Source organism: Chanos chanos, chromosome 7 (genome assembly GCF_902362185.1).
Source record: "Chanos chanos chromosome 7, fChaCha1.1, whole genome shotgun sequence".
Taxonomy (NCBI): Eukaryota; Metazoa; Chordata; class Actinopteri; order Gonorynchiformes; family Chanidae; genus Chanos; species Chanos chanos.
The window spans coordinates 13,939,857-13,967,030 of NC_044501.1; the positions used below are offsets into that span (position 1 = coordinate 13,939,857).

The window sequence follows — 27,174 nt, forward strand, 5'->3', positions numbered from 1 at the left end:
AAAATTCAAACAAAAGCGCTGACCTCTTAAATTATGTTTGACATGATATCGAAGCCAAAAAAAAAAGAAGAAGCCAATTTAGTCAATAAGTTTCTTTTCATTTCTGTGGCATCATTGTAGTCACATGTTCACAAGAAGATTGTAAATACACATTCCTGCTAAAAGAACCTCTACTTGAGAAATGGCCCATCTGAACAATAGAAGATTTTTTTTTTTTCTTTCAATCCAGTTGACATTTTTCCCCCGTCATGCACTACATAGGTACAGCTAAATTTCTGAATTACTTCAATACATTAGATGCAACTAAAAAAAGTTCCTTTTTTTTTTTTTCTTTCCGTTTTCTGTTTTTTTAAATTTTCCCCTCGCCCATTTTTCTTTTGTGTTTTTACAATTATTTATTTATTTATTTCTTTTTTGAAAAAACAAACCAGAAACAATCAATTAATCCTAAAATAAAGAGATCATTCATGAGTACATTAGAGATACCATTATAATCATAATTGTAGTTTTTTTTTTTTCATCATTATTTTATCCTTAATAATCTGGCGTGATCATACACAGCACAGCTGTCATCAATGCACAGAAAAAGGAGGGAAAGAGGGGGGGAGGTAAGAATGAGGAGAGGGAGGGAGGGAAGGATGACAATAACAGCATAAATCTTCCAAATATCCCAGTGTGTGGTATGAAGTAGAGATGTATGGAGACGGACAGTGAAGGGAGAACCACAGTGTTCGCAAAGACGGTTTTACGACAACGTCAAACGGCCGCCGAGCACAGATTCAGGGTCAGCTAAAAACTACTGAAATTCTACTACCAATCGATTTTGAAAAAAGACACACAAAGCCTGACTCTGAAACAGAACCTATGGGGGCGCTTTCCTATCTTCACGCTGAACGAGGAGGAGGAGTGGTAGCAGCACTACAGAGGACGACTGAGAACTGGTGAGCGTCTCTTGAGGCCGCCAATTAAACTGGAGAGTCGTTTTTGACGGACAGAGCTGCTGACCAATCGCGTGGGAACAACATTAATTCAGATTTAACACAGCACTCTGTTTCTGAACAGGTTGTTCTGCCCTGCACTGTCTCATGGGAAGGTGGGATAGGGTGTAAGACATAAGGAGGGAGGGAGGGAGGGGGAAGGGGGTGTGGTTAGGCAGTCTGTTAGATGGAGTCTCAGTTCTGCATCTGCTCAAAGAACTTGTAGGTGGGGTTCTCATAGCCGTTCTGCTGCATCTTAGACAGATGGCGCTCCTCAGGAGTCACAGCGGCATCCACCTATGCCAGAGAGAAATCAGATGTGTTGGGACACACACACACACACATAGACACACACGTACGTAATCTTCAGTCATTCACAGTGCACAGATGAGAGAGAGCTTTCCACAGAGACTTGAAGCTAGGAGCCCGTGTACACACACACAGACGTGAGTTGCTTTGCCCTTACTCACCTCTATGACACCGTGGTGGATGGACGTGTACTGCTTCTTCCTCAGCATCACCAGGGTGATGACGATGACAGTTGCTATGACAACCCCGCCAACCATGAGCCCAATAATAGCGCCCTTATTGGAGCTGACATCCTCAGCAAAGAACACCTAGGAGAGTAGAGAGGGAGAGGAAAAGGGAGGGAGAGAGAGAGAGAGAGAGAGAGAGACAGAGAGAGAGAAATTACCGGAAGGAAGGATTCCTTTACTAACAAGAACACTTGAGAACAGCCACGCCAGCTGCCACCTCAGTGGGCCCTTGTTGCCATGCCAACATGACCTTGTAACATGGAAACAAGGACAAACTTGCAACACTTCTGGCACATCTCTTGATCAAATCACTAGAGAGTAGGGGGATGGGAATAGAAGCCGTTCTGTGAGTGTGTGTGTGTGTGTGTGTGTGTGTGTGTGTGAGTGTGTGTGTGTGTGTGTGCGCGCACATGTGTGTGTACCAGTTTCTGGTGGTGCACTTCATATCCAGCACTGTGTCTCTCCTCTGCCTCCATCCTCAACTCAGGAATTTCCTCCGGCCTCAGTCCAGACACTGAGAGAGTAAGGAATGAACAAGATCATTAGAGAGAGAGACAGAGAGAGAGAGAGAGAGAGAGAGAGGGAGAGAGAGAGAGAGAGAGAGAGAGAGAGGGAGAGAACAAAGCCATACTGAATCACTGATATAAAAGGCTAATTTACAGTTAATGCTGCAAAGCACTATGCGTCGCTAATGGCATCATAATGTTGTTGCTTTAAATAACTAACGTTCTTGAGCCCTATAAATAGCTTATGTCGTATGTGGTGGTAAATAAATAAACAAGCCGAAATGTATTAATAAATAAACTGACTGTAAAAATATTTCACACGACACAGAGGGCGTCACACAGACCTGGTCGTGTAGGCAGGCCTCTCTCAGGGATAGGACGGGCATCCACAGGCTCCACTGCAGAAACACAGACTGTCTGGTGTCCATATCTTTACAGGTTATTTATAACTTTACAACTTACAACTGATGTGATCATGTGCTATTTCCAAAGCAGGTTTTGGGCCTTGACTTGGCTTAAGCAGTGGTGCTTGTGTTTATTTGTTTATTTTTGTTTAAATGCGTGTGTATGTGTGCATCCATTACTCTAGGTGTTGGCCTGGCTTGTATTCTGGCGGATGTGCGTATGTATGTGTATGTATATCTATGTGTGTATGAGTGTGTGTGTGTGTGTCTCTATGTGTGTGTGTATGTATATGTACACACACCCTGGTTCTGGGTGTTGGCCTGGGTGGAATTCTGGTGTGTGTATATGTATGTGTATATGTGTATGTGTGTGTGTGTATGTACACACATATCCTGGTTCTGGGTGTCAGGGCTGGTTGGAATTCTGGTGTGTGTGTGTGTATGTGTGTGTGTCTCTATGTCTGTATGTACGCATACACGTACCCTGGTTCTAGGTATCGGGCTGGTTGGAATTCGGGTGTGTGTGTGTGTATGTGCGTGTGTCTCTATGTCTGTATGTACGCATACACGTACCCTGGTTCTGGGTGTTGGGCTGGTTGAAGCTCTCAGGGTGAATGAAGCCCAGCCCGTCCAGGCCCAGGCCCGTGTCCTCTGGGGGAAGCAGGTCCAGTGTGGCCGTGCTGTCGGGCAGGTCAGGCATCAAGGCGTTGTTCCCATAACTCACCCTCACGTCGCTCTGCAGAGACGACAACTGCTGAGCCATCTCCTGCTGCTCCCGCTGCAGCAACTCTGAGTCACACACACACACACACACACAGAGCAAGGGAGAGAGAGAAAGAGAAGGAAACAGAGAGAGAGAGAGGGAGTAAGAGACAGAGAGAGGAGGAAAGAGAGAGGTAAAAAGAGCGTCATTATGCATTAATACCTGATAATGATACCATCAAAGAAGAACACGACAGAAGAAAACAGACAGAAATAACCAGACGTCTCTCCAGACGGAAAGGGCGAGAGAAGGTGATTTAGCTGTTCACAGATTTAAAATTTTAGAAAGATGGTCAAAGATTCTAGAAAAGAGCTTTCTTTTCTGAGACGTGCGATCGCTAATTTATGACCCGCGACGGGGTGCCAGTGCATTGGGCAGGTGAAGGCTGAAAAATTGAAAACACACTAATGGTAAACAACTCAAGCAGACGCGAGTAGAGTTAGATTTAGTCAAGACCGTTTTCTGACTAAATCCCTCTGGCTTCCGAAAACCATTACGCGGAACTGTTTTCTTCATTTAACGCCAGGGAACCAGCAAAGATAACAAAGCAGAACACGGTGCTGACAAAGACACAGAATAAACGAGAAAACGAAAAAAAGGGGGTTCGCCAAAGTAAACAAACAAACAAACAAACAAGCAAGCAAAAAAAAACCTCAGGAAAAGGAAAGAGAGGTTGAGAGAAACCGAGATTAAAAGAGGGACGTGACGTGGGAAGAGACCGTCTCCAATTAGAAATGGGCTTTAATAAGAGAGCGGCTGAAGCCCGCGGTCGTGTGGACATGAAGCGAATGCTGTCTTCTCTCTGGAGTGGGAGAAATAGACTGTGACTGAATCACAGAGTATCACAGATGGCTCTGTGACGCAGGGGGGCGCAAACAAATCCAACAGATAAATGAAAGGAGGAGGAAAAACAGGAGGAGGAGGAGGAGGAGGAGGAGGAGGAGGTGGAGAGGGTGATGGTTAGATGTAGTGGGACTGGATGAGAACTATTATGTGTGGTTTGGACGTCGTTTTTTTTGTGGCGTTTTAAAAACTCTGTGTGTGCGTGTGTGTGTGTGTGTGTATGTGTGTGTGTGTGACACTCACCCACTTGGTCCTGGATCTCCTCAGCCACTCCAGGCACTTTGTAGAGCAGTCCCAGAGACTGATTCATCCTCTCCTCGATCACACGCAGGTGGGTCAGCACCTAAGGTCAAGTATCAAAAAAAGCCTCTCCTCAGGTCACGCTGACTCATTTAAGCCATTTAATCCTTTCTCAATCACCTCTCTCAAAAGACTGCCTTCTGTGTCTGTCTTATTCACTCACTGTCTGCTCTGTCGGCTTTCGCTCCCCTGAAACGGCAGATGAGAGAAAAATCCCTCAAATTACCCTTTTTGAAAAATTCATGCTAAAGTAAAAAAAAAAAAATAAAAAAAAAAAAATTGGACGAAAATGAAAAACCTCTCCTGGCTGTGTCCAACTGAAACCACGGCATTTACACAGACAGCAGAAGGTTTCCCAAATAAGAAGCCGTCCTCTTAGTTGCATTACCAGCAAGCTGTGCTCGGCGGTGCATCTCAAATGAAACATTCTCTGTTCTCCCCTCTTGATGGCTTACGAGCACAAACATTAAGCGACATCAGATGACGAGGCCTTGACTTGTGAATCTCTGGGTGAGCAGATTAATAAAAAACAGGTCTGAGATCGGTGGTTTAGCCCTTTAAGCTGGGAGTACCTGAGGTCGGATCTGAGCGGCCTTCTTGGGGTCAACCATGCGCACATGTTCAAAGTGTTTGAGGGTGTGCTGCCTGTCCTTCTGTTCAGCACGCACATACTTCTTCAACAGACTGAACACATGACGAGGCTGCAGGCAAACAGAGAAAGAGAGAGAGAGAGCGAGAGAGAGAGAGACAGAGAGAGGGAGAGGGAGAGAGAGAGAGAGAGAGAGAGAGAGAGAGAGAGAGAGAGAGAGAGGAGGAAAGGAAGGGAAAGGCAGAAGAGAATTTAGTGACTGTTTCTGCCTTTCTGATAATCTGATTTAATTATAAGTAGTAGAATAATGGTTCAGCAGTACATGCCTACTTATACTAAGAAATCACTTGAGGTAGAGAGGGAGAGTGTGTGTGTGTATGTGTGTGTGTGTGGGAGAGAAAGAGAGGGAGGGAGGGGGAGAGAGAGAGAGAGAGAGAGAGAGAGAGAGAAAGAAGGAGCAATTAATTCTCCCTCTTGGAGGAGAGCACAGTCCGAATGGTGAGCCATTATTTGTCAAACTGTCAGAGCCTTAGGGAGTCCATGGGAATTCTGTATAATATAACACAGTGAGCCATATGGTTTGCCTTCCCACTACTTGTTCGCTGTTAACATGTTTCCCCAGAAGGCCAATGAAAGCACAACAATTCACAGTGTTTGTTTACGCTGACGCGTGAAGAGCGATCTGGAATTCAATTAAGAGTAACGTGGCGAGTGTAATTAGTACTACTTTTTGGGGGAAAAAAAAAATGATAGTGAATGGGCCACAGGTACAGAGGTTAGCATAAAATGGAGAAACTCAAGCAAAACAAGAGCTAAATAGGCTCTGATAGCAGAGCCTGTGTCGTTGACTGAGATTAAAACTGACTCTGTGTGGTGGGGAGTTCCAGGCAGAACTGGAACAGGGAGTCATTTTTATGGTGTCTGGAATGTTTGATAAAGACCAGAGATTCTTCTGGAGTCGTAGTTCAAATCCATGACTGTTGCTTGGGATGAGAGGAGACTGGCCTAATATATCTGTTCTATGATTTAGAGAAAAAAGAAAAAAAAAAGGAAAATAATTGTACGCTGTTTATGTACCGATGGTCACAGAACCGCTTGGCCTATTTGAAGAGCGACTTTCAGCGCTAATCGAATTCACATGCTGTGTCAGTTCATGTGCTCTGAATCTCTTGGAGAGAACAGGGCAGAAAATGAAAATGAAATTGGATTGAGGGCAAAGAGAGAGAGAGAGAGAGAGAGAGGGAGGGAGAGACGCGTCAGCAAAGCGGTGGAGCAGAAACAGAGGGCGAGGGGTAGAGGGAGAGAGAGAGAGAGTGAGAGAGAGAGAGAGAGAGAGAGAGTGAACTAGAATGTGGGTAGGCTGGGGAGACATATTGGAGGGTACAGATGGTGAGGGGGTTATGATCTGAGTCAGGGGTGTGTGTGTGTGTGTGTGTGTGTGTGTGTGTCAGAGCTGTCTGTGTCTGAGAACAGAGAGTTTTTTCCCGTGTAGCATCTGACTAGGCTTCAGTCACACTGTGGGGAAGGATTTTAAAACACACTCACTCCTTGCTGACACACTGTCACTAATATCTGTTGATGTCTGTATTGATGATCTGAAATGCCTTTTTCATGTATCTACACCTCAACGTACAGCACTTTAGGTTTATTCAGCTACAAACTCGTCTTATACTGGAGGATGATGCATGTGTATATGTACAGTGTGTATATATACAGTGTGTGTTTCTGTGTGTGTGTGTGTGTGTATGCGTGTGTACCCGGGGTGGGTCGGCCTGCAGAGCGGTGAGGTAACTCTCCAGTGCCAGGCGACGGCGGTCGTTGAGCAGAGCCTCCACCCGAGCCATGTGGGTCTCCACCAGCTGCTGCCTCTTACTGGCTGCCTCCTGCTCCAGAGCCTCCACCTTCTCCTGGAAGTGCTGTGCAGCAAGAGAGAGAGAGAGAGAGAGAGAGAAAGAGCGAGGGAAAGAGATAGAGGGAGAGAAAGAGAGACACAGAGAGAGAGCGAAAGAGACAGAGAGAAACAGAGAGAGAGAGAGAGAGAGAGAGAGAGATAGAGGGAGAGAGAGAGAGAGAGAGAGAGAGAATGAAACATGCTGTTCTCAACATTCCTTCACTCAGTCTTAGTGCTTTACTAATCCTAGATATAGACAGTGCTTCCTTTGATTGACTCCCTCAAGTCTCTGAGAGTGTGTGTGTGTGTGTGTGTGTATGAGTCAGTAAAAAGATGTACTAAGAGTTCACATACAACATAATGCAGTCACTATAGACAGCAGTAGAACCAGAGGATTTGTCCATTTATTATCAGTACATTAAAATAGACGGTAACACCAAAAGATTAGCCCTGAAAATGACCGCTGTGGTAAATCTACCATCTGTTTTTATTTCATTTCAAGGTAATGTAATTAAAAACAAATTTGACTGCTCCGCGTTTTATTATTCACAATGCTATGCATCAACGTCCAATTTAATTGCCTGGAAAAAAAAACCCCTTACTTCTTCAGACATGCAGGATAAGGACGATTCCATAAAAGGAAAGTGTGGAATGGAAATGGGAGTTCTTTTAACTGCTCGTGACGGGTGCGTGAACGGAGCAGTGGACGTGAGGGGCTGACTCACCTGGATGACGGCCTTTTTGTCGGCGCGTGGCAGACTCTTCGCCTGTCTCTCCGCCTCCTCCCACTCCCTCATCACCTGCTCAGAGAACGCGACCAAATACCGTGAGTGAGCACCCTCCCGCCTGTCGCGGCTACGCTGCCGTTAGCGCTGTCGTTAGCGTTAAGGTTTCAGTATGTTTTACTTGACTTTTGATTCAGAGCCAGTCCTCCGAAATCCTTATAAATAACGGCGAACTTCAATTAAATTAAAGTAAATTCAATTTAATTCTCTCTCACTTCACTGTATTAGGTTACATTAAGTCGAGTCTGCTCAAGCCAAATTATCTCTCTTTCATTCAGCAGGAGCACTCTCTCTCTCATTCTCTCTCTCTCTCATTCTCTCTTCTCTCTCTCATTCTCTCTCTCCCTCTCTTGCACTCTCCCTGACTCTCTCCCTCGATCTCTTATAGCACTCTCTCTCTCATTCTCACTCTCTCTCTCATTCTCACTCTCTCTCTCATTCTCTCTCTCTCTCTCATTCTCTCTCTCTCTCTCATTCTCACTCTCTCTCTCATTCTCTCTCTCTTGCACTCTCCCTGACTCTCTTTCTCGATCTCTCTCTCTCATTCTCTCTCTCTCTCATTCTCTCCTCTTTCTGGATCTCTCTATAGCACTCTCTCTCTCTCTCTTTCATTCCCTCTCTCTCTTGCACTCTCCCTTGATCTCTCCAGAGCACTCTCTCTCTCTCTCTCTCTCTCTATCTCTCTCCCCCGCTCTTGCACCCTCCCTCACTCTCTGTCTCAATCTCTCTATAGCACTCTCTCTCTCTCACCTGGGACATCCTCTCGCGGTGTTTGGCCTCCAGGCTCTCCTTAGCTTTCTGGAAGTGGGCGTGCTCGTTGTCGTCTCCGGGGGTCTCCAGGTAGCGGTCCACTGCGTCTGGTGGGCTGGGGGAGGTGGTGGGCACTGCAGGGCCAGTGTCAGATAAGGGGAAGCATGGAGAAGAGGGATGGAAAAGAGAGAGATAAAAAAAAAGGTCATTATTGAGGAGCAGAGGAGTAAGGTGATGGCTGGCAGGTTGGGTTGTCTTTTAGTATTAGCGCAGGACAGGGGATTTTTTTTGGACTTAGGCTGCAGTGGAGTTGGTTAGTGACAGAGCTAGGACAGAGTTAAAGAGTGAGAAAAAACGGAAAAGACCGTGTGTGTGTGTGTGTGTGAATCGCTTGCTTATCTGTGTAAAGGAAGGAGCTAATGTTAGTGGAATAGCAGAGAGTCGTTTTTTTGAATCACCTCCAGAACAAGCATTGAATTTGACAACTGAAGATTAGTGCACATTACGAAAACGGCGGAAAAACGATTAGGCATTTTTTGAAAAATCCAGTTTCTACCTGTAAAATGACACGGAAAAGAACTGCTTTGTGACAGATATAATAATATATTGCAAAACAACAGGTTGTCAGCGGAGACACCTTCACTGCAGCCCTGGTCCAGAGCGCGGAGAATGATTTAGAGATGAAATATTTGAGCAAGCCCATAATCTGAGACCATACCGCAGTCTGAGGTATCTGTTTGTCTATGTCTCTGATACTTTCTGCTTCAGGCGTGTACAGGTTTTTCTGCTCGCACAAAATGTCACTTTCTCAAGGTCAAAATACAATAGAGCTGATTCTCTGAGGCAAACATGTTTGTGCAGCGAAACATTGGCTAAAATGACTAAAATTCCTTCAACTCCTGTGCCAGTAAATGAGCTCTGCCTGGGCTCAGCTCCTAACAACAGATCTAGCATCAGCAACCCACACACATTTTCTGTCTGAAACCGTTTAGAGTGAAGTGGTATAACTGATCCTAGACCTGTGCTGTGACTCAACCTCGCAGATTTAGAGAGACAATCCTGCATTCCAGCTTTACGGCCCTTGGCGGTTGGTTTGGTTAAAGAAACTGGTCGACGCGGTTGGTGGGTAGTGTTATCACACCCATGACTACCACTTCACTTTACTGCCAATTCACATGTGATTCAACCCTGAGACACTCCACATGAGATCTGACGTCACTGGTCCAAACTAAAAGTAAAAATGCCAACGGTAACATAACCTCTGGTTTCAGATCAGTGTGCGCTACCTCCTACTGACGGCATTTTTACAGTTGTATAATACCGTAGGTGGTAAAACAACTCGGCTCAAAAGGCTCCCAAGATACATCTTCAAAGATTTCATCTCTGTTTCCATGAGTAGCAGCTTGTTTCAGAGACAGAGGCTTTCAGCGGAGCCTATGATTCTGCAATGAGGTCAATGGAAACAGTTTTTGTATATTTTACAAAGGCATACATTATGGTGTGTTTAAAACAGTTGTGAGAATTCAGTGTTTGGGTCTAACGCTGGAGGAGACAAATAACTGGAGTGACCTTTTCACGTTTATCTCTACTGAAAACTAAGCGCACACTCTCTCTCTCTCTCTTTCTTTCTAGGCTGCATGTTCCAGCTAGACATGTGCTTGACAGAGCAGAAAACAGAAAGTCCACACACACGCGTGCACGCACACACACACACACACATACACACACACATACAGACACACACACACACACACACACACACACACACACACACACACACACACACACACACACACACACACACAAAACACATGAAAGACTGAAGGGGACAGTGAGAGAGGAAGCACAAAGAAGAGATTTCATTTTGTTTTCAAAGTTCAGAAGATTAAGGCAGATTGGGAAGAAAACACTCCAGTGACGTTACGTAAAAAGAGCTCGGAGCCAGATACCGCTTTCGCATGCCCACCCATGCGTGAACGCTCACCCGCAAACACACACACACAAGCACGCACACACACGCGCATGTTCTGGGCAGCCGGAGACAGAGCGTGAGTATCTCGTGAACAGGAGGAAAAGTTCTGACTAGAGATCACTCATGTTGAGCTGCACACACACAGAGTGTTAAAGGACAGTGTAGAAGAGCACAGCGTGTGTGTTTATGTGTGTGTGTGTGTAAACATAAGCGTTGTGTGCCAGTGTGTGTTTATCTGCACCCATGCACAAACAGGAGGAGGAGTGTTAGTGAGACAGAGAACACAGTGAGCGGCATACGGTGTGTGGATGTGGTTCACTCCACCGTGTGTGTGTGTGTCTGTGCGTGTGGGGGTGGGTTTCGTGACTAGGAAAAAGAGTAAGTCAGCCAGTCGACAGAAGCGCGACGAGTAGGAGTGATCTGGTTAGCCGAGCGACGGTCATTGGTTAAGGAGCGCGGGTGCGTACGCGCCCGCGCACGCACACACACGCGCGCTCCGGGTGGACTTACACACGCTGCTGCAGACGGACAGGCAGTATTCCTCCGACTCAAAGTTATTGCGGTTGCCTCCGCAGCCGCCGTAGATGAAGGGGGCACAGCGGCCCTCCTCCCGGACAAAATACCAGCGGGGCAGCATCGCCCGACACGGTCCTGTCTCCGCGCTCGCCCAACACACCTCTGACAGGAGAGAGAGTCAGGATGGGTGTGTGTGTGTGTGTGTGTGTATGTGTGTGTGGGGCTGACACACATGCATGCATACACACTCGTACTGATACACATACATGCCTCTGACTGGAGTGATACAGTTTGTTGGTACGTAGGGGGCGGAGTCATAGACACGTACACCCCACACCCACTTTAACCCATTTGAAACCACAGCTTTGTTGAACTACCCCTCTCTCTCTCTCTCTCTCACACACACAAACACACACACACACACACACACAAAAACTTCTTTCTCTGCTTACCTCTGACCACTTCTTCTACAGATTCGGTGGTGGTGGTTGTGGTGGTTGTCATGGCAACCTCCGTGGTGAGTTTGCTGAAGTCGCTCTCGTCCACTGCCTCGTCATCCTCCTCGTCTTCCTCCTCCTCGTCTTCGTCGCCGTCTCCGTCCTCGTCGTTGTCCAGGGCAGCCTCTTCCTCATCTTCCTCGATATCCTCGTCATCCTCGAGCAGGGCGGGCTCTGGTTCTGGCTCTGCCTCTGTGGGCTCTGCCTCCCGAGGCATACTGCAGTTTAACACAGAATTACCATGGACTCAAAGTCTGCATAAACTCGCTGGCAAATTACTGCTGCTGGTGTTTACAGAGGGGTGTGTGTGTGTGTGTGTGCATTTGTGTGTGTGTGTGAGAAAGAGAGAGTGAGAGAAAGCTTAATTAACAACATAATGGAAAAATCTGTCAAATTTATAGAGAGAAATTGCGTGTGTGTGTGTGTGTGTGTGTGTGCGTGCATTTGTGTGTGAGAAAGAGTGTTCAAGTATCAACATGTTTGAAAAATCTGTTAAATTTGTATTGATAAGGTGTGTGTGTGTGTGTATGTGCATATGAGTGTCTGTGAGAATTATAATAATAGAGCTCTGTGTGTGTGTGTGTGTGTGTGTACCTATTGTCTGCATAATCTGTCTCAGGTCCTCCCCACCAGACATCAGAGTCACCATCATCCTCCTGCTCAGCACTATCTGCCTCCCGCTCTGCCTCCGATGGGCAGCACACAAACTCGACGCCACGGAAACGGTCAATACCGCACGGCAGCAGCATCCCGTAGTCATGGAGATTCATGGTGTGGTCCCCGCACGACTAAAAAGGGACAGCGAGAGCAGATAAGACAGAATCGATTTGATTCAAACCCAAACAAATTAAATTCATTTATCTGTTTACCCGTATGAAAAAAAACAGCCTTTTTTTTTTTCTCTCCCTGTGAAAAGCTAGCCCGGGGCGGCTGGGCTGAGATAAAAGCCAGAATTCTCCGGAACTCTCACAGGCTTGCAAACAGAATTTATGATATTGACCCAATGATTCTGACTGACTGTAACTCTACGAGGCAGTTTTGAGAGAAGTTGGAAAATAAACTGAAAGATAATTGGAGATGAATAAACTTATGGTGGTGTTGGTGTCGACTATGACTCAGCATTCTGAGAGATAATGCGCTGAGAACAGCTCTGGGCTTTTGTTTTATTAGTGTCTTAAGACATTGGCCACACATGTAGACACACCACTGACTAAATCATCAATAATTACTTCAGCTTTTTTCGCTGTTGCTGATGTCACCAATTACGGGTTTGTCTCTGGAGCAACAGAGGAACATGTGTGCTTGGTAATTTTAGATATAAGACATGCTTCATACTACACCAAGTGACTATGTGCATAGCCGAACACTGAACAAATTCTCTACTGAAATATTTTCTAAGTAACTACTTCTAGTATGTACCCTACATATTGTCCTTATGTAGTGTAAAGTCAGATTCAAATCCATACGTAACTAGACATGATTAGCCTATATGTTCTCTTTATCCTCAAACGAATGGAAACGCCTGAGACACGGGTGGAGTCTTTTGTGAGCGTTGTGTATATGATTAGGGTTTTAGTGGTAGGGTTGAGCGTGTGATGTCATTTCTCACCTCTTTGGCCACTGTGTGCCAGTGAAGGTGACTTTCACACAGGTCCATACGCTCCTGATGCAGAAACTTACACTTGTCAGGGACCAGGAGGGCATCGCTCACAAATTCTCCAACTGTCACACAAAAACACACACACGCACACACACAAACATGTAAATTCCACAAATGTGCAAGGAAAAAAAAGAATGTTGTGCATTATTGCTAACTATTCAACTTGAGTCTCAAACACTCCCACACACACACACGCGCGCACACACACACACACATGGGAATTCCACAAATGTGCAAGAAAAAAAAGAATGTTGTGCAATATTGCTAACTATTCAACTTGAGTCTCAAACACTCCCACACACACACACGCGCGCACACACACACACACGGGAATTCCACAAATGTGCAAGAAAAAAAAGAATGTTGTGCATTATTGCTAACTATTCAACTTGAGTCTCAAACACTCCCACACACACACACGCGCGCACACACACACACACATGGAAATTCCACAAATGTGCAAGAAAAAAAAGGATGTTGTGCATTATTGCTAACTATTCAACTTGAGTCTCAAACACTCCCACACACACACACGCGCGCACACACACACACACGGGAATTCCACAAATGTGCAAGGAAAAAAGAGCGTTGTGTATTATTGCTAACTATTCAACTTGAGTCTCAAATGCTCCAATACACACATATGTGAATTCCACAAATGTGCAAGGAAAAAAAAGAATGTTGTGCATTATTGCTAACTATTCAACTTGAGTCTCAAACACACACACACACACACACACACACAAACACAGGGAACAGCCTACCCAGGCAACGGTAGGGCACAACGATATGCAGGTGACTCCGGCATTGCCTGCGACCCTTCTTGCACCAGTTCTGGATGGTGACGGGCTGGTTGGCCTCCACCACGTTGGTGATCTGAAGCTCAGGATAAACCTGAGGAACAGAGGACGGCGTTGAGTCACTTAACATCACAACACGTTTCACTCGTTTTTTTTTTTTTTTGTCGTTTTTTTTTTTTTACAGGGGCCTCTCTATCATTTGACGTGAACTCAGCCACACTCTTTCTTTCCATCTTTATTAACGGCCAACTTTTCCGTTCCATCTCTCCCCTCCCCGACTTCTCCTCTCCTCGCTCTTATCTCCTCTCCCGCAAAACTCATAACGGCCCCCCCCCCCCCCCCGCCTGAAAATCCAAACCTTTTAAAGAGCGAGTGAACTTCTGGACCTTTCACAATATCACCCAATATCAGCCTGCGAATTGTTCGGGCTTTTTCTCACTCCCCCAGGCTTTTTCAATGACTCAGGTTTTAGTGGACTGCAGGCTGAGTCATAGCAGCTTTAATCACAGAGAGGAGAGTGGGGACACAGACAAAAGGACCTGGAACGTCCACAATATTGCTTTCTCTCTCTCTCTCTCTCTCTCTGTCTCTCTCACCTCCTGGCAGTACTGAAGGATGCCCTCCTTGGTGCCGATGCAGCTCTTGGTGCCGCTGGGGTCGGGTTCCCATTTGCCGTTCTGAACATTGATGTGCATATTGAGCTTGCCACAGAACATGGCCACCTGGGGCTCGGCCAATGAACCCACTCCATCATCCGCAGGCATCTGCGTGAGAGAGAGAAAGAGAGAGAGAGAGAAAGAAGAGAGAAACACAACCATTATTCTCCACGACAGACTCAACCGTCTCAATGCTTGGCCATCTCCCTCCATATTCTGCTATGCCTCCCTTTCCATATGACCTTGCTTTGTTAATGAACAACGCAACTGGATTCGAGGAGCGAAAGCGTGGTCACGACTCAAGACGTCGAATTCGAGGGAAAGCGCAAAGCGAAGTTTGTCCTCTCAAATCTCTTATCGCAACTCAGCCTTAATGAACTTAAACAATACAACAGCAACGGCCGAGTGTTTATTTCATATCATTTACTGCCCGTTCAGCTTACGCGTCCTGAAAGCAGCCCGTGTGAAAGTCTACACGAGCGTGTTTAACGGTCAGCCGTTCGAGACGGAAAACCCTGAACGGATGAGTTGATGCTGTATCAGACAAGGACAGTGAACAAGTGAATTCATTTCAGCGGGGCATGAATTGCAGATGGTAATGGATGGTTTTAATGAGTCATTGGGTTGCATGAATGATACAGTACAGGAGGCATGAGAGGGAGGATAAGGGTACTCCTATGCTGAAAAAAAAATGAAAAGCAGACAAAACGAAGAGGGAGAAAGCGGAGTGCTGCGGAAAGAGAGGGAGAGAGCGCGAAAGAGAAATAAAAAGGAGCCTCTCAAAGGAGAGACGCAGCGACGCAAGACTCGAGAGAGGTAGAGAAAAGGACGACTGGGTGGCCGTGAGGCCGGAGGGTGATATTCCATACGGAATAATAAACAGTGCATTAGTCATAACCCAGTCAGCACTACACACGACGGGCATCAATATAATGCTGCTGTAAGTTATTCACAATGCTGAGTGTTGAATCCAGGCCAGCGTGGCTCGACCTTTCCACCTCACTGTTGTTTATTACACAGTACCTGCAGTGTAATTAAAGACAGATGGGAAGAAAAAGCGGATGGAAGACTGAGCTGCCGCCGCCGCTGCTGTCTGAGTGAAGTGATTGGCTGAGGACTGCAGATCTGCACTGCTACAATCCCCCCTCTCTCTCTCTCTCACGCGTAACACAAGCATACACGCATACATGCACGCATGCACCCACACGCACGCACACGTACAGACACACATGCGTGCACACATACACACACAAACACACACACACACACACACACCACTTTAATATAATGTAAAAACAGAACTTCCTGTGTTTTGGGCAAACCCATAACATACACACAGAATGCTTTTCCCTCCTTCCTTAATCTGTTGTCTGGGTCAAAGCAGCACTGATGTCATCAGGAAGAGAGCATTTTCCTCCCGCTGCTCTGAGCTCAGTGGCCTCAATATAGCCTGTTCACAGGGGGGTTTATGTATTCTCCACATGGCCTACAGATGGCAGCACTACAGTCACACTGGGCCATCACATACTGCTCCTATGCTAGGCTGGATTTTGGCTCATCTATCAAAGGATCACAATTACTCAGAGCCAGCCTATTAATTTGAGCTTTTGTGTGTGTGTGTTTGTGTCTGTGTATGTGTGTAAGGGGGTGTGTGTTTGTTGTGAAGTCCAATTCAGTGAAAGGGTTACACAGGAATGTCTTTCAAAGACAGCATTGTACTGTGGAAAAAGAAAGGACAAACAGGAGAGAGAGAGAGTGGGGGATGGGGGAAGTAGAGAGAGAGAGACAGGGAGACAGGAATAGAGGGAGAGAGAGAGAGAGGGAGAGAGAGAGAGAGAGAGAGAGAGAGAGAGAGAGAGAGAGAGAAAAAGGGAGACAGAGTAAGGGTGTGAGATGGGGAGGGGGGTAAGGTTTTGTATTCCCTAATCTTGTTAGAGGTTTGAATGTGTTGGCAAAAAGACAACAGCTCATTTGTGAAGAGAGTGGCAAATCATGAATAGAGTCCCCTGATCATCTAAAATACACAACCCACTCTTCAGGCATTCACACACACACACACACACACACACACAGAAACACACACACACACAGGCGCGCGCGCGCACACACACTCTCTCTGACACATACAGGATCAGACAGATCAGATTGCTGCTCATTAGGAAAGGGATATAACGCCTAAAGAAGTGCATGCCCTTCAAGGTCAAACAAGTATACCAAATGCCCATATATCGGCCTGTAAATCCCTCATCCACACACACACACACACACACACACACACACACACACACACACACACACACACACGCAGGAGAGTGCCAAATCCCTCCCATCCCTGACGCTTTTCAAACTTAACACATGACGTCCAAACACATGGGACACAAACCCAGAGCCATCTGTGAGTAGGGTTAGTGAGGGATGGAGGACAAATTCCAACACGGCCATATGTGTGCGCCGTGAGGATGAGTCGCTACTTAAGAGCCTACGCGCCCTACAGCAGACACAAGAGGAAAAGTCAGAGATCACGGCTTCTGCTCTGAAGGAAGAGTAGTCCATTGCTTCCCAATAGGTGCTGTGGAGCATCAAATCATTCCCTTCAACCTACTGTATGTGGACAGAAACGAGATAATCGTCACATCCAGCTTTTGCTCAAAACCCCTCCGACAACACGCTGTGTCTAGATTTACCGAGAGCCTTTCGAAACGGCCTTCTGTCATTACGCAGATATGATCAAAACCTTCCCAACAATTTGCTGAAACCAGATATAAACAAACTTACTGTAATCTGATATTTCAATGACCCGTGTAATGTTCAACACCCCCGGGTATAAAGTCCAGTTGCTCTTTATGAAGACAGACGCGTAATAAGAACCGCTATAATTAAATCTGGGTGGTTCAGATTCAGCTGTAAGATAACATTAGACACTCCCTAAAGGATCTGGTGTGAAGAATGGCACAGTAGTCTTCAGGTTCAGGTGATTGAAACTGGAGCTGTATTTTAACCACGAGAAGGTTTGGCTTGTTAAGTGTTGGGATACTGTTACCATTCTAGCAGGAGCAGTGATCCGCTGCAGCGGTGACTGGATTTAAAGGATTATAAAACAAAATTATTTCACAGAAGTGCTGTGGGCTTCCCTGACTTATTCTGAGTGAATTCCAATTTTGTTTTGTCATTTTATTTGATCTTTTTTCAGTTATTCTGTCTCTGATTTTTCTCACATTCATATCTTTCGCAGCCCCCCCCTGATTTTTGCTGTTTCATCCTTTCATGCAATATGTGTTCTCTTCCATCCATCTTAGCCTTTCCTCACCCTTTCCAAAATTTCTCTGTTGTTAGCTTAGAGCTTCATTTTACCCCCCCCCCCCCCCCACCTCTATTCTCCTCCAGACAAAGAGAGAGAGAGAAAGAGAAAGGGAGGGCATTAGACAGAGGTGTGAATAGAACTAAACGAGAATCGACAGGGCACGACTGTGCTGCTTGCCCTCTCTGTTTGGACAGTCCAATCTCATCTGTCAGCCCAAAGGCCCGCGGGCGGCTCTCGGGCGGATCCTCTCCCCGGCCCGGCCCGCTGAGAGCGGACAAAGACGGGGCAAAGGCCTGTAACCACAGGCTAACCTCTGACTGCTACCCAGCGCTGCCATACAGCAGAGCCGGAGAGTGCTAGAGCAAATAACACACAGTTGGACATAGCCAACAACCGTAACCAGGCGAGACAAGCTTGAAAAAAGGACTTCAAAGAGCAACATCAATACCAGATTTTCAGCTTTTCTGTGAAACTGTGGGGAATTCAATTTATTTATGCATAGTTACATGTTCTCAAGGACTCCCACCTGGTGGAATGACTCAGAATGGAAGGCTAAAATTGTGCAATGTTATCTTCTGTTGACATAGTTTCGCTTGAGTGGATTTAAAGACTGGGTTTGAAATGTCTTGGAAATTAATGTATTCAAAAAAACACTGCTGCCACGGTAAATCAGTGTACAGGCTGATTAAGTCATACAGTTCACATAAAAACAACAACAACAACAACAACAACAAAAAACATACGAGTCTCTTGATGCATGATGCCTACAACTGGGCAGGAATGCTGTTACAGCACATAAGCGCATGCCTCAAAATGGACCCAACCAAGCGATGGCAAAGTCACCCTGAGAAGTGAAACTAGAGGAGGGTTGTGGAGTTCTCTGCTGAAAGTAGGACATTTGGTCCACAACAGCCAATCATATACTAAAAGCTGCTCTTTGGACCGGTGAGGCATGCGGTGCCTCTGTTTTTCTCTCTTTTTTTTTTTGGAACGAAGCTTAATGTTTCACTGGAGCAAAACGACGTTGGTCCTGTGTGCCTGGCTAAAATGTCGCAATCAGGATTCGGTGGACCTAAACATATCACATAGTCTGAGACGCTGCCGATGCTGCCAGCATCACTAGCATTTCGTGCCATGTCAAGTTAGCGGAAAGCATTTGTCAGATACTGGAAAACCGCTCTGTGACATTTGGTTTTGTTTATGCTTTCAAGCTGCTGGTCTAATCCAGTTTATGAGACAGGACTATGAGGTTCAGCTCAAAAAGACGAATAATACTGGAGTCCTTCACGGTTAAGATATTAGATCCACCAACTAAACCTGGATGGTGCCAATCAGATTAAAAGAGTATTTGGGAGGTTGTCCCCAGTTTTGTAGTGGATGCCAAGGACACATGCCAGTCTCTAAACTCTGTCCTTCCACGCTCTCGGGCATGGATTTATTACAGAAACCTAAGGACTCTTGGAGGCGCAGGGATTTAGAAAATTATGGGATTCACAGCCACAGTGTCAAAGACTAACGACTGAGGAACAAACGTCGGTAACTAACCATACAACAGGGCAAATTTTGCTCATTTTGACTTATTCACAGGTATTTGAACATTCGTTTCAAAACATTCCTCTCCAATTTAAATGGAAAGCACACAGTAATTGTGTAACCGTGCATACGGAGTCTACATGAGAAAAAAACAAGCATAATTGCAAGATTTATTGGCCAGAACATCAAAGTACCATTTCAAAAATAAAAATGATTCTTCCATAAAAAAATAACACAATGACTCTGCAGACTTGCAAACGCTGACGGCTGTCTTCTGGATGAGCGGCTGAAGTTATTTTGCGAGGATAATTGGATATTTTAACGATGCTAAGACTCTCCTGGGCAGTCAGGAGTGACAGAATGATCGGGAACATTCCATATACGTAGATGCAATCCTGTGGGAAAAAAATGTCTTGCTGTCCAACGTTCAATTTTAATTTGGAAGTTCATATTGAAAACATAATACAGGACCGTGCCATGTTGAACTGAAATGTGCAATTCATACTATATAAAGAATGGAAATGATATCTGACAGCAGTAGGGTGTCACTTTCTCTCAGATCCTGAGGGAAAAGTGGACAAAGACCCAACAAGGCGCACTACATGTGCTTTCTCTGTTGAAGGCGACAAGACCCAATTGGTTTGTATGGGTCATGTTCCTTGTTCTTGTTTGACCCAGGGTTGATGTGCACATATTGGTCGTTCTGTAGGGGGAGGGGCCTGGCTTGGCCTTTCTAGCCTGGTCACGATGAAGTCCCCCCCCCCCCCCCCCATCTGCTCGGTCACGTTATCACATTTGCATGCAAATGCTGTGCAGCGTAATTCCCCTCCCTTGCAGCTCTGTTCTAAGATCAGCCTTCAGTAGGTTTTAACTGTGAACCTGAATTATCTAGGAGATTCAGGGCCCCTTGTGGGTATCGAGGATCATATCGCCAGGCATGGGTAGACCACCCTGGAGGTCGGTAGGGACATGTTGTCGGGACTGAAGCTTAGCGTCTGGGGAACTGGATATGGAGACTGGACTAAGGTCTATGATATCTATGTTCAGTAAGAAGTTGCTGGTAACACAATACAGAATGTTGGGCGACCGAAGCAGAGACAGACAGTTTAGTGGCGGTGAAAATGTAAGATCCAGACATGGTTAAATACTCTTCAGAATGCAGGAAGTGATCAATTTGAAATGATGAAGAAAAGGGTCTAGACACTTAAGAGTGTCCAAAAGATCAATGTTCAGTGAGGAATTACCACTATAAATCTAGACTGTGGATGGTGGAGAGTTCTTGAATCATAAACTGAAAAAGCCATCACTGATTAAAGAGTTTCAGCAGATCAATTACTGCTTTAACACTGAAATATGCAAATAGGCCCATTTTTTTTTTTTTAATATAATGAGTTTTTAGAACTCTTCAAAAATGACCAGCATTCCCAGACCTAATCTCATGTTTTCTACATTTTGCTTTTGTGATGGATAGTAGCCGAAATACTGGGCGTTTTTTTTTTCTTTTTTCTTTTTTAATATAGGCCTGCAAACACATGAAAGGCGTTAAAAGATTTGCAAAATTCGCTTTGGGACACAGCGAATAGGCAGCAAGTCCCCTTCTGTCTCTCACAGATAAAAGCCAGCGTATGAGTGTTTTGTACGCGTGCCTGCCTGTGTGCGAGAGCGAGATAGACCACGAGTAATCAAAACAGACTCCGCAGACTCCTGATAGCCTCCCTCTGAGCGCTGCTCTTCAGCCCACAGATGCGTGTGTGTGTGTGTGTGTGTGTGTGAAATAATATCCGGCCCTAGTCCCTGGGACCGGATCCTAGGGAGGGTGGGGAGCATGTTACAGTGATTACAGAGCAGTCTCCCTCCCGCTTCCTCTCCCCTCCTTTCAGACCTCCTGCCAACATTCCTGCCCTTCACTGCACTGCACTGCACAAGATGACTGAACACCGTCACCGCCTCCAACACGGCCGCCGCCGCGGCGACGACAATGAAGACGTCTGCCTCCGACCAGTTGTTGACTGCTGCCTTGACATCATTCCAATTCAATCACCATGACGGAGCGCAACAATTCATCCACTTCTCCAACCAACCACTAACAACCCCCCCCCCCCCCCCCCGCCCCTCCAGACCATCTGGGACTGACTCTGTTTTATTGTCAGTGAGTGTGAAAGAGGAGAGACATTGGTTTAGCTTTTCAGTTAATGTGTGAACAAGGGGAAAAAAGAGAGAGACAGAGAGAGAGACAGAGAGAGAGAGAGACTGAGAGAAGTGGAGGAGCATGTGTGAAAGAGAAAATATTGACTCATGGCTGAGAACAAAAGTGATATAAAAGAAAAATGAATGGTAGCAAGTGCCCCTGGGATTAGGCTCCTGTTTCGCCAAAGCCCAACCCTGCCCGCAACCTAACCCCTACGGTCACCATGGCGATATCTAAATCAACCTTTCTGACACGCCTGTCTAGTGAAGAGTACAGACTTGAAGGATTAATGGATCCTTTTTTTTTTCCTGCTCATGAGTGAAACCCTTGCGTCCTTGAATTAGTTGCCTTAAATGCAGGGTGCAAAGAAGTCCTTAACAGACAAATGGTACAGACTGTTCAGACCATTGGGACAAAAGCTTAAAGATTAGGCTCTGGATAAGAATATCACGAAATAAAAGCATTGAAAAAGTACACCATATTCTAAAACTGCAGGTATTCAGTGACCTGCAGTGAAAGAATGTTCTAGAGCGCTGTTGCAAAATAACCGACAAATTTTTGAACGCTTCAGTATGAATGATATTAGCATATGACTGTGTTACATAATGATAATGATGCCATCTATATGTATAATCTCCGTGGAGCTGAACGTATGGTGTTGCCCTCAATTATGAATGAAATATGATTCTTAAAGCTAGATTTTGTCATGGTGAATAGAGGTCATCTCTTAGGCATGTCGAAGTATCTCTTACACGTCTAAACATATCCATCCTATCATAGAATACACCCAAACACAGACACACACACACACACGCACACACAAGTAGGGACCAGTCTGTTTTGTGCAGCTGCAGAAAAGACCTGTGTAAGCCTGGCAGTTACACAAATGCAGGAAATAGGCTTGAATGGAGGTAAACAGGAGGTAGACCCAGAAATAGCTGTGTGAATAATGACGATCCTAAAACCTCCTATCCTCAGAAAAAAAACAAAAAAACAAAACTTCTTTTCACAAAATATCCTAAATCCAAATTCCAAACTATAAATTGTTGCAACATATTCAGCTCAAAAGCCAAGCAAACAATGGCGCTCATGGTTAAAGACCATCAGTCAATAAGCCTGACCAACTAGTGCTGAAACTGTCATCATGGTCCTCAAAGTGACCCCAGTAATCATCAATCTCTACGTATCAGCAAAGGAGAAAGAATCCAGCAGTGACAGGTTAGTTTCACTGTTCCAGAAGAAGACTGGAAAACAGAGGTAGGAATGAGAGCACAGACAGGAATATCGCACCGCACCCGTGCTCGCTAGCTACTCCCCTCTGGGGAAGCACTAATTATAGCGTGGGTTAGGCACCAGGGGAGGGCCAGGGTGCTACGGCAACCCAGGAGACGGAGGGCCGTTGAAGAAGAAAGACTGCGTTTTGGGCTACACGGAGGAGAGGTTAAAGAAGGGCCTGCTATTTCGAAAAGAGAGGCCGCAGTCCCCGTGAAACTTTATCGAGAATGAGAAGTTTTGCTTTCTGAAATAAAGGTGCATTAGATCGTTTGTCGCCAGGCAACATTCCCTGGTGTGTTTCATTGAACTATATTGTTACTCGGTGGGGATATCTGTAAATTGTTATCTAATCAAGCTGGAGGAAATTCAATCTTGATCTGTCATCTCAGAAATGAGAGTTAAATGAGGTTAAAAGCTTGACTTTACCAGCCTAATTTCAACCTTAATTGGACATGATTACACCAATAAGGCTCAATGGATGGCGCAGCAGGCTGCTACCTGTGGTGATGTCATGGGTTGGCACCGTCATTAGCTGCCCTCTGGGATGAAGTAGAGATGTAAGGTGGGTGGGGATACCCTGGAGGCATCCGACTAATCACACCTCCCGTTCCCAGTGGATACGAGGGTCACAGGTCATATCCCACCACATGAAACATCTGTCACAGTGTGTCTGCGCAGTCGACGAGCCGTTCATTACAAACGGTCCGTGCGCTGCCGGTGAGGTTGCCATGGCAGCGGGATTGCTGGAGGTAATATATTTGCTCTGGCTCTCATCATCTCCCTCATCAGGCAGCCGACAGGAAACAGCCCCCCCCCCCCCTCCCTCTCACAGGCATCTACATTAAACAGCACCTGCCCAAAGCTCACAGATCTTCATCCCAGATGGATTAGGTAAAACAATGCATGAATGCTGCAGTCAAACGGTTCTGATAACGTGGGAATCTGTGGGACTGGATGGGTAGCGCCACTTCGAAATGTTCTCTATCTGTGGAGACACAACATCCCTCACCTGCTGACAGGCCCAGTTACAGCTCAACAAAGCAGCCTATTCTGTCCAGTGTTTTTCACAGTCACCAGCTCCAAATGCCTGCCATTCTAACGCTCGGTAATGTGACCTTTTCCAAAAGCACAGCCCAAATAAAGGGCTACAATATTAGTGTAGAACATGGCTGACAAGAATGCAAATGCAGAGACCATTAAAGAGGAAGGACAGGCAGCAAGACGAAATGACAACAATCCCTTTGCAGAACAGAACAGCGGGAGCGAATGGTCATTAACCTTGTAACTTGCCCCGTAAGGCACGTCACTTCAGGGGTGGGGCTGTTACAGCCATCTGAACCGCCACTTAGACAAAATATTTAGCCTACTAATCCAGTCTCTGCCTTACCTGGCCTTAGGAAAAAACAAAACAAAACAAAACAAAACAAACAAACAAACAAAGCGACCAAACAGCCATTAAAAAACAGTCATTAAGATACCCAACAAAGAGACAAAGCAGACATCTGATGGCTGATGTTCTTCTGGATGGAAGGCAAAGACTCAATTAAAGTGAAAGCCATGTTATCACAAAGGATGAAAGTCAGATAGACAGATATTCTTTCTGTTTTCCCTTATGAGAGGCAACAGAGATTTAAGATGTCATAATATCCCTATTCAGAAAAACATGCTGCCTAAGCACAGCCTTCTGTGCCGAAGAATTCACGTATTGAAAAATTAAAAGGATGTTCTAAAAGTCGTTTATTCCCCACTAACTTCAAAGAAAAACGGCCAAACAGAATTTCATGTGAATAATTTGCAGAATTTCACAAAGGTATGGTTAACAGCATACACACACACACAAAGAAAAAAGTTAAGCTATTAGTCTTTATGATCAGATGACGACTTGTCGCTGTCTTGAGATTCAGTAAAATAAGAAACAGAAGGGCCTGTTATAAGTGAAAAACACGTGGAAGTGTAAAATGCCTAGCTATATTATACACCATACAATGGGTAAACAGTTCGTAAGCTATGATAAACGAAATGTCAAAATGAATCCAGGCAGACATCTCGTCGCACCTCACAGCTTTCCGTAAAAAGACATTGCCTAAAACTGCCAACTCCGTTTAGTAACGAAGGCTTTCTTAACAGCGCATCCTTGAGCGGAACTCTGAGCCGTGGCTAGAATTCAAACCACAGTTCAACTTCGCTATACAACAGATTGAGACTGCCGGAGCTTTCTGGGAACGACACTGTTTTTTATGGCTATTTTGTGGCTCGGCACAATGATACCGTGTTGGTGTGGTCACATTTTTACAACTTCATGATAATGTGGGATGTGCATTGTGTAGCACTAACCTAAGTGCACGACTGCGGTACAGAGAACTATTTTGATTAGGCCACACCGACATGGCAGAAAGCCTGAGGGACGGATAAACAGGGCTAGTTTGGAGCACATCTCAGCAACAGGAATCATAATGGATGTCAGAATAAAAACAAAACTAGGTCATTCATAGCGACGTGTCTGCAGCGGGAAGAGCGCTGTAAAATGAAAGCTGGGGTCTGTTCGCCACGCAAACGCAGTCCTCGGGAATTATCATGGAACACTGCAGAGATCAGCCGCCATCTTACCTCTGTCTAGCTACTATTCAAGTCCCTCTCCCCTCAACATGTAATATGTTGACGAAGAAATTACACTTCCCTTCATAAAAGACAATCTGTGCTCAAATAGAAAAACGGCTATGTAGCTCATACTAGGTCTCTTTAAAGGCTTTGGTAGGTTCCACAACGTTCCGTTATAATTAATGGACAAAATCCCGCAAAAATAAAAATAGATTCTCAGGTCTTTACACGCCCACCACTTCTTACAGTCTTGGTATAATTTAAAAGGGGAAAGGCTATATTTATAACTGCGAGGCGGCTTGCGATCTTTTTGTTAGGGAGCTCAGTGAATTTCACTTCAATGAATAGAGGGAATATGAACCCCGGTTATGCAGATGGGTGCAGTTAAATAATAAATCACGCAGCGCATTGTAATTCCTCGGGTTGAATGTCCAGCATGTTTCTTCCCACTGTATAAAATCTTTCCGCCCTGACTGTACAGTGCAGCTATGCCTGCCAACGCCTGACTGCAATAACATTTCCGTACACTGGGTAAAACACAAAGAAATAAACAGCAATCTAAACGGATTTATCTTTATTCTATATTTAGAAGAACTCGGAACACCTGTGTGTACAGACAGTACAAAGGCTATTAGCACCATTAGGCTATGTCTTTCGGAGCAGTTTTGTCCTCAACAGCCGAGCTAAGATACAGTTTCTTTCAAACAACAGTTACGAATTTCAGAATAGCCCTCTAAATAAATCTAGGTTCATTAAGAACACAAAGCTTTGAGGCAATGGGAACCACAGCTTTATAAACCAGCCCGAACAGCCGAGGTAACAAATGGGCTATACAGGAAAGCCCTTTACATGGACTTTGGAAATCTGTTTGACAGAATAGTTCGGTAAATGTGGCAAACGAGTAGGGTGTAATTATGCTGAAAAAGACACAGGAGAAAGCGATTTTTCTTCCTGTATCATAACGGGAACATTAACAAGGCAACCGAAACAAAAATTTTACACAATACCGCCTAACAAGACTGCATTTACACTAATTTCTCTTTGTTTGTATAACCTAAATTGTGTTCCATGCCACTGTTATTCTCGCTATAATTCAGAAACTGAAACGGCACTAAATCCGTTTGGATGACAAACTGATCTGATTGATCAGTCCACGAACTAGTCGACCCATCACAATTCAGTCGATTGTCCGTAGGTCTTACCTCAACAGCAAAAGCCATGGTCGTAACCATTAAAAGCAAAAATGCTATACGGCCCCCCATTCCGTATTCTTTTCCCAACGCCTCCAATATGCGGTGTGTCGAGGTTTTTCTTCTTAATATCCGTTGATGTTCTATGTCAGCCTATCTGTGTCTAGTCCTACAGAGTGTGATGGAGAGTGATAGCGAGGCTGCCCAGCTGCTGAATCGCGAGTCACCTGACCGGACAGCGAGAGAATGCAATCAGGGGAGGGGTGTTGCCGAAGTGGAATACAGGGGTATGTGGACATAACTCCCGACACCTCACCATCTCAACTCTTGTATTTAAACCAACTCATTTTTTTTCTCTTGATGAGTCGTCTATATAGGTGATCTGGCTGTCATCCATATATGGTCCAGTCATTCCCTAGCCTTAGTCAAAAATTGGTTGGGACATTTTTTTTAGAGTTCTGCTATTCATGCTGTGAAATCAATTCTGGGCAGACTTTCAAAGCATTTCATCTCATTGTAACCATAACTTCAAAAAAGCCATTTTCTGTTGTAATCTCAGTAGATTTATCGTTTGTAAACTAGTTGTTTTGTCGATCTCTCTCCAGTCCTCGCTTGCTTAGTGTTTTTCAGTCTTTCTCTATAAT

At 45.3% G+C, this 27,174-nt stretch overlaps 1 protein-coding gene across 2 annotated transcripts; it reads right to left on the reverse strand.

Annotated features, from left to right (window-relative positions):
• Positions 1–373: 373 nt before the first annotated feature.
• Positions 374–26,698, reverse strand: appa (amyloid beta (A4) precursor protein a). Of its 2 annotated transcripts, XM_030780624.1 has the most exons (17): positions 26,543–26,698; positions 14,386–14,553; positions 13,754–13,883; positions 12,939–13,051; positions 11,924–12,117; positions 11,285–11,547; positions 10,827–10,994; positions 8,345–8,478; positions 7,535–7,609; positions 6,676–6,834; positions 4,902–5,030; positions 4,273–4,372; positions 2,997–3,212; positions 2,364–2,417; positions 1,936–2,027; positions 1,448–1,594; positions 375–1,274 (listed from the first exon to the last, which is right to left on the reverse strand). In XM_030780624.1, exons 1-17 carry the CDS (start codon positions 26,600–26,602, stop codon positions 1,173–1,175), a joined length of 2,304 nt encoding a protein of 767 aa, XP_030636484.1. In that variant the 5' UTR covers positions 26,603–26,698; the 3' UTR covers positions 375–1,172. The 2 variants fall into 2 exon arrangements, with proteins under 2 accessions (XP_030636486.1, XP_030636484.1); XM_030780626.1 differs by lacking the exon at positions 26,543–26,698 and having other exon boundaries at positions 374–1,274; positions 14,386–14,565.
• Positions 26,699–27,174: the final 476 nt, after the last annotated feature.

Bases quoted from the DNA above. Each gene is read 5' to 3' on its own strand.
- appa (XM_030780624.1), bottom strand. From the start codon at position 26,602: ATGGGGGGCCGTATAGCATTTTTGCTTTTAATGGTTACGACCATGGCT. The intron at 7,610-8,344 runs GTGAGAGAGAGA...TTCTCTGAGCAG, and splicing joins ACCGCGAGAGGATGTCCCAG to GTGATGAGGGAGTGGGAGGA. The intron at 2,028-2,363 runs GTCTGTGTGACG...TTACTCTCTCAG, and splicing joins AGGCCTGCCTACACGACCAG to TGTCTGGACTGAGGCCGGAG.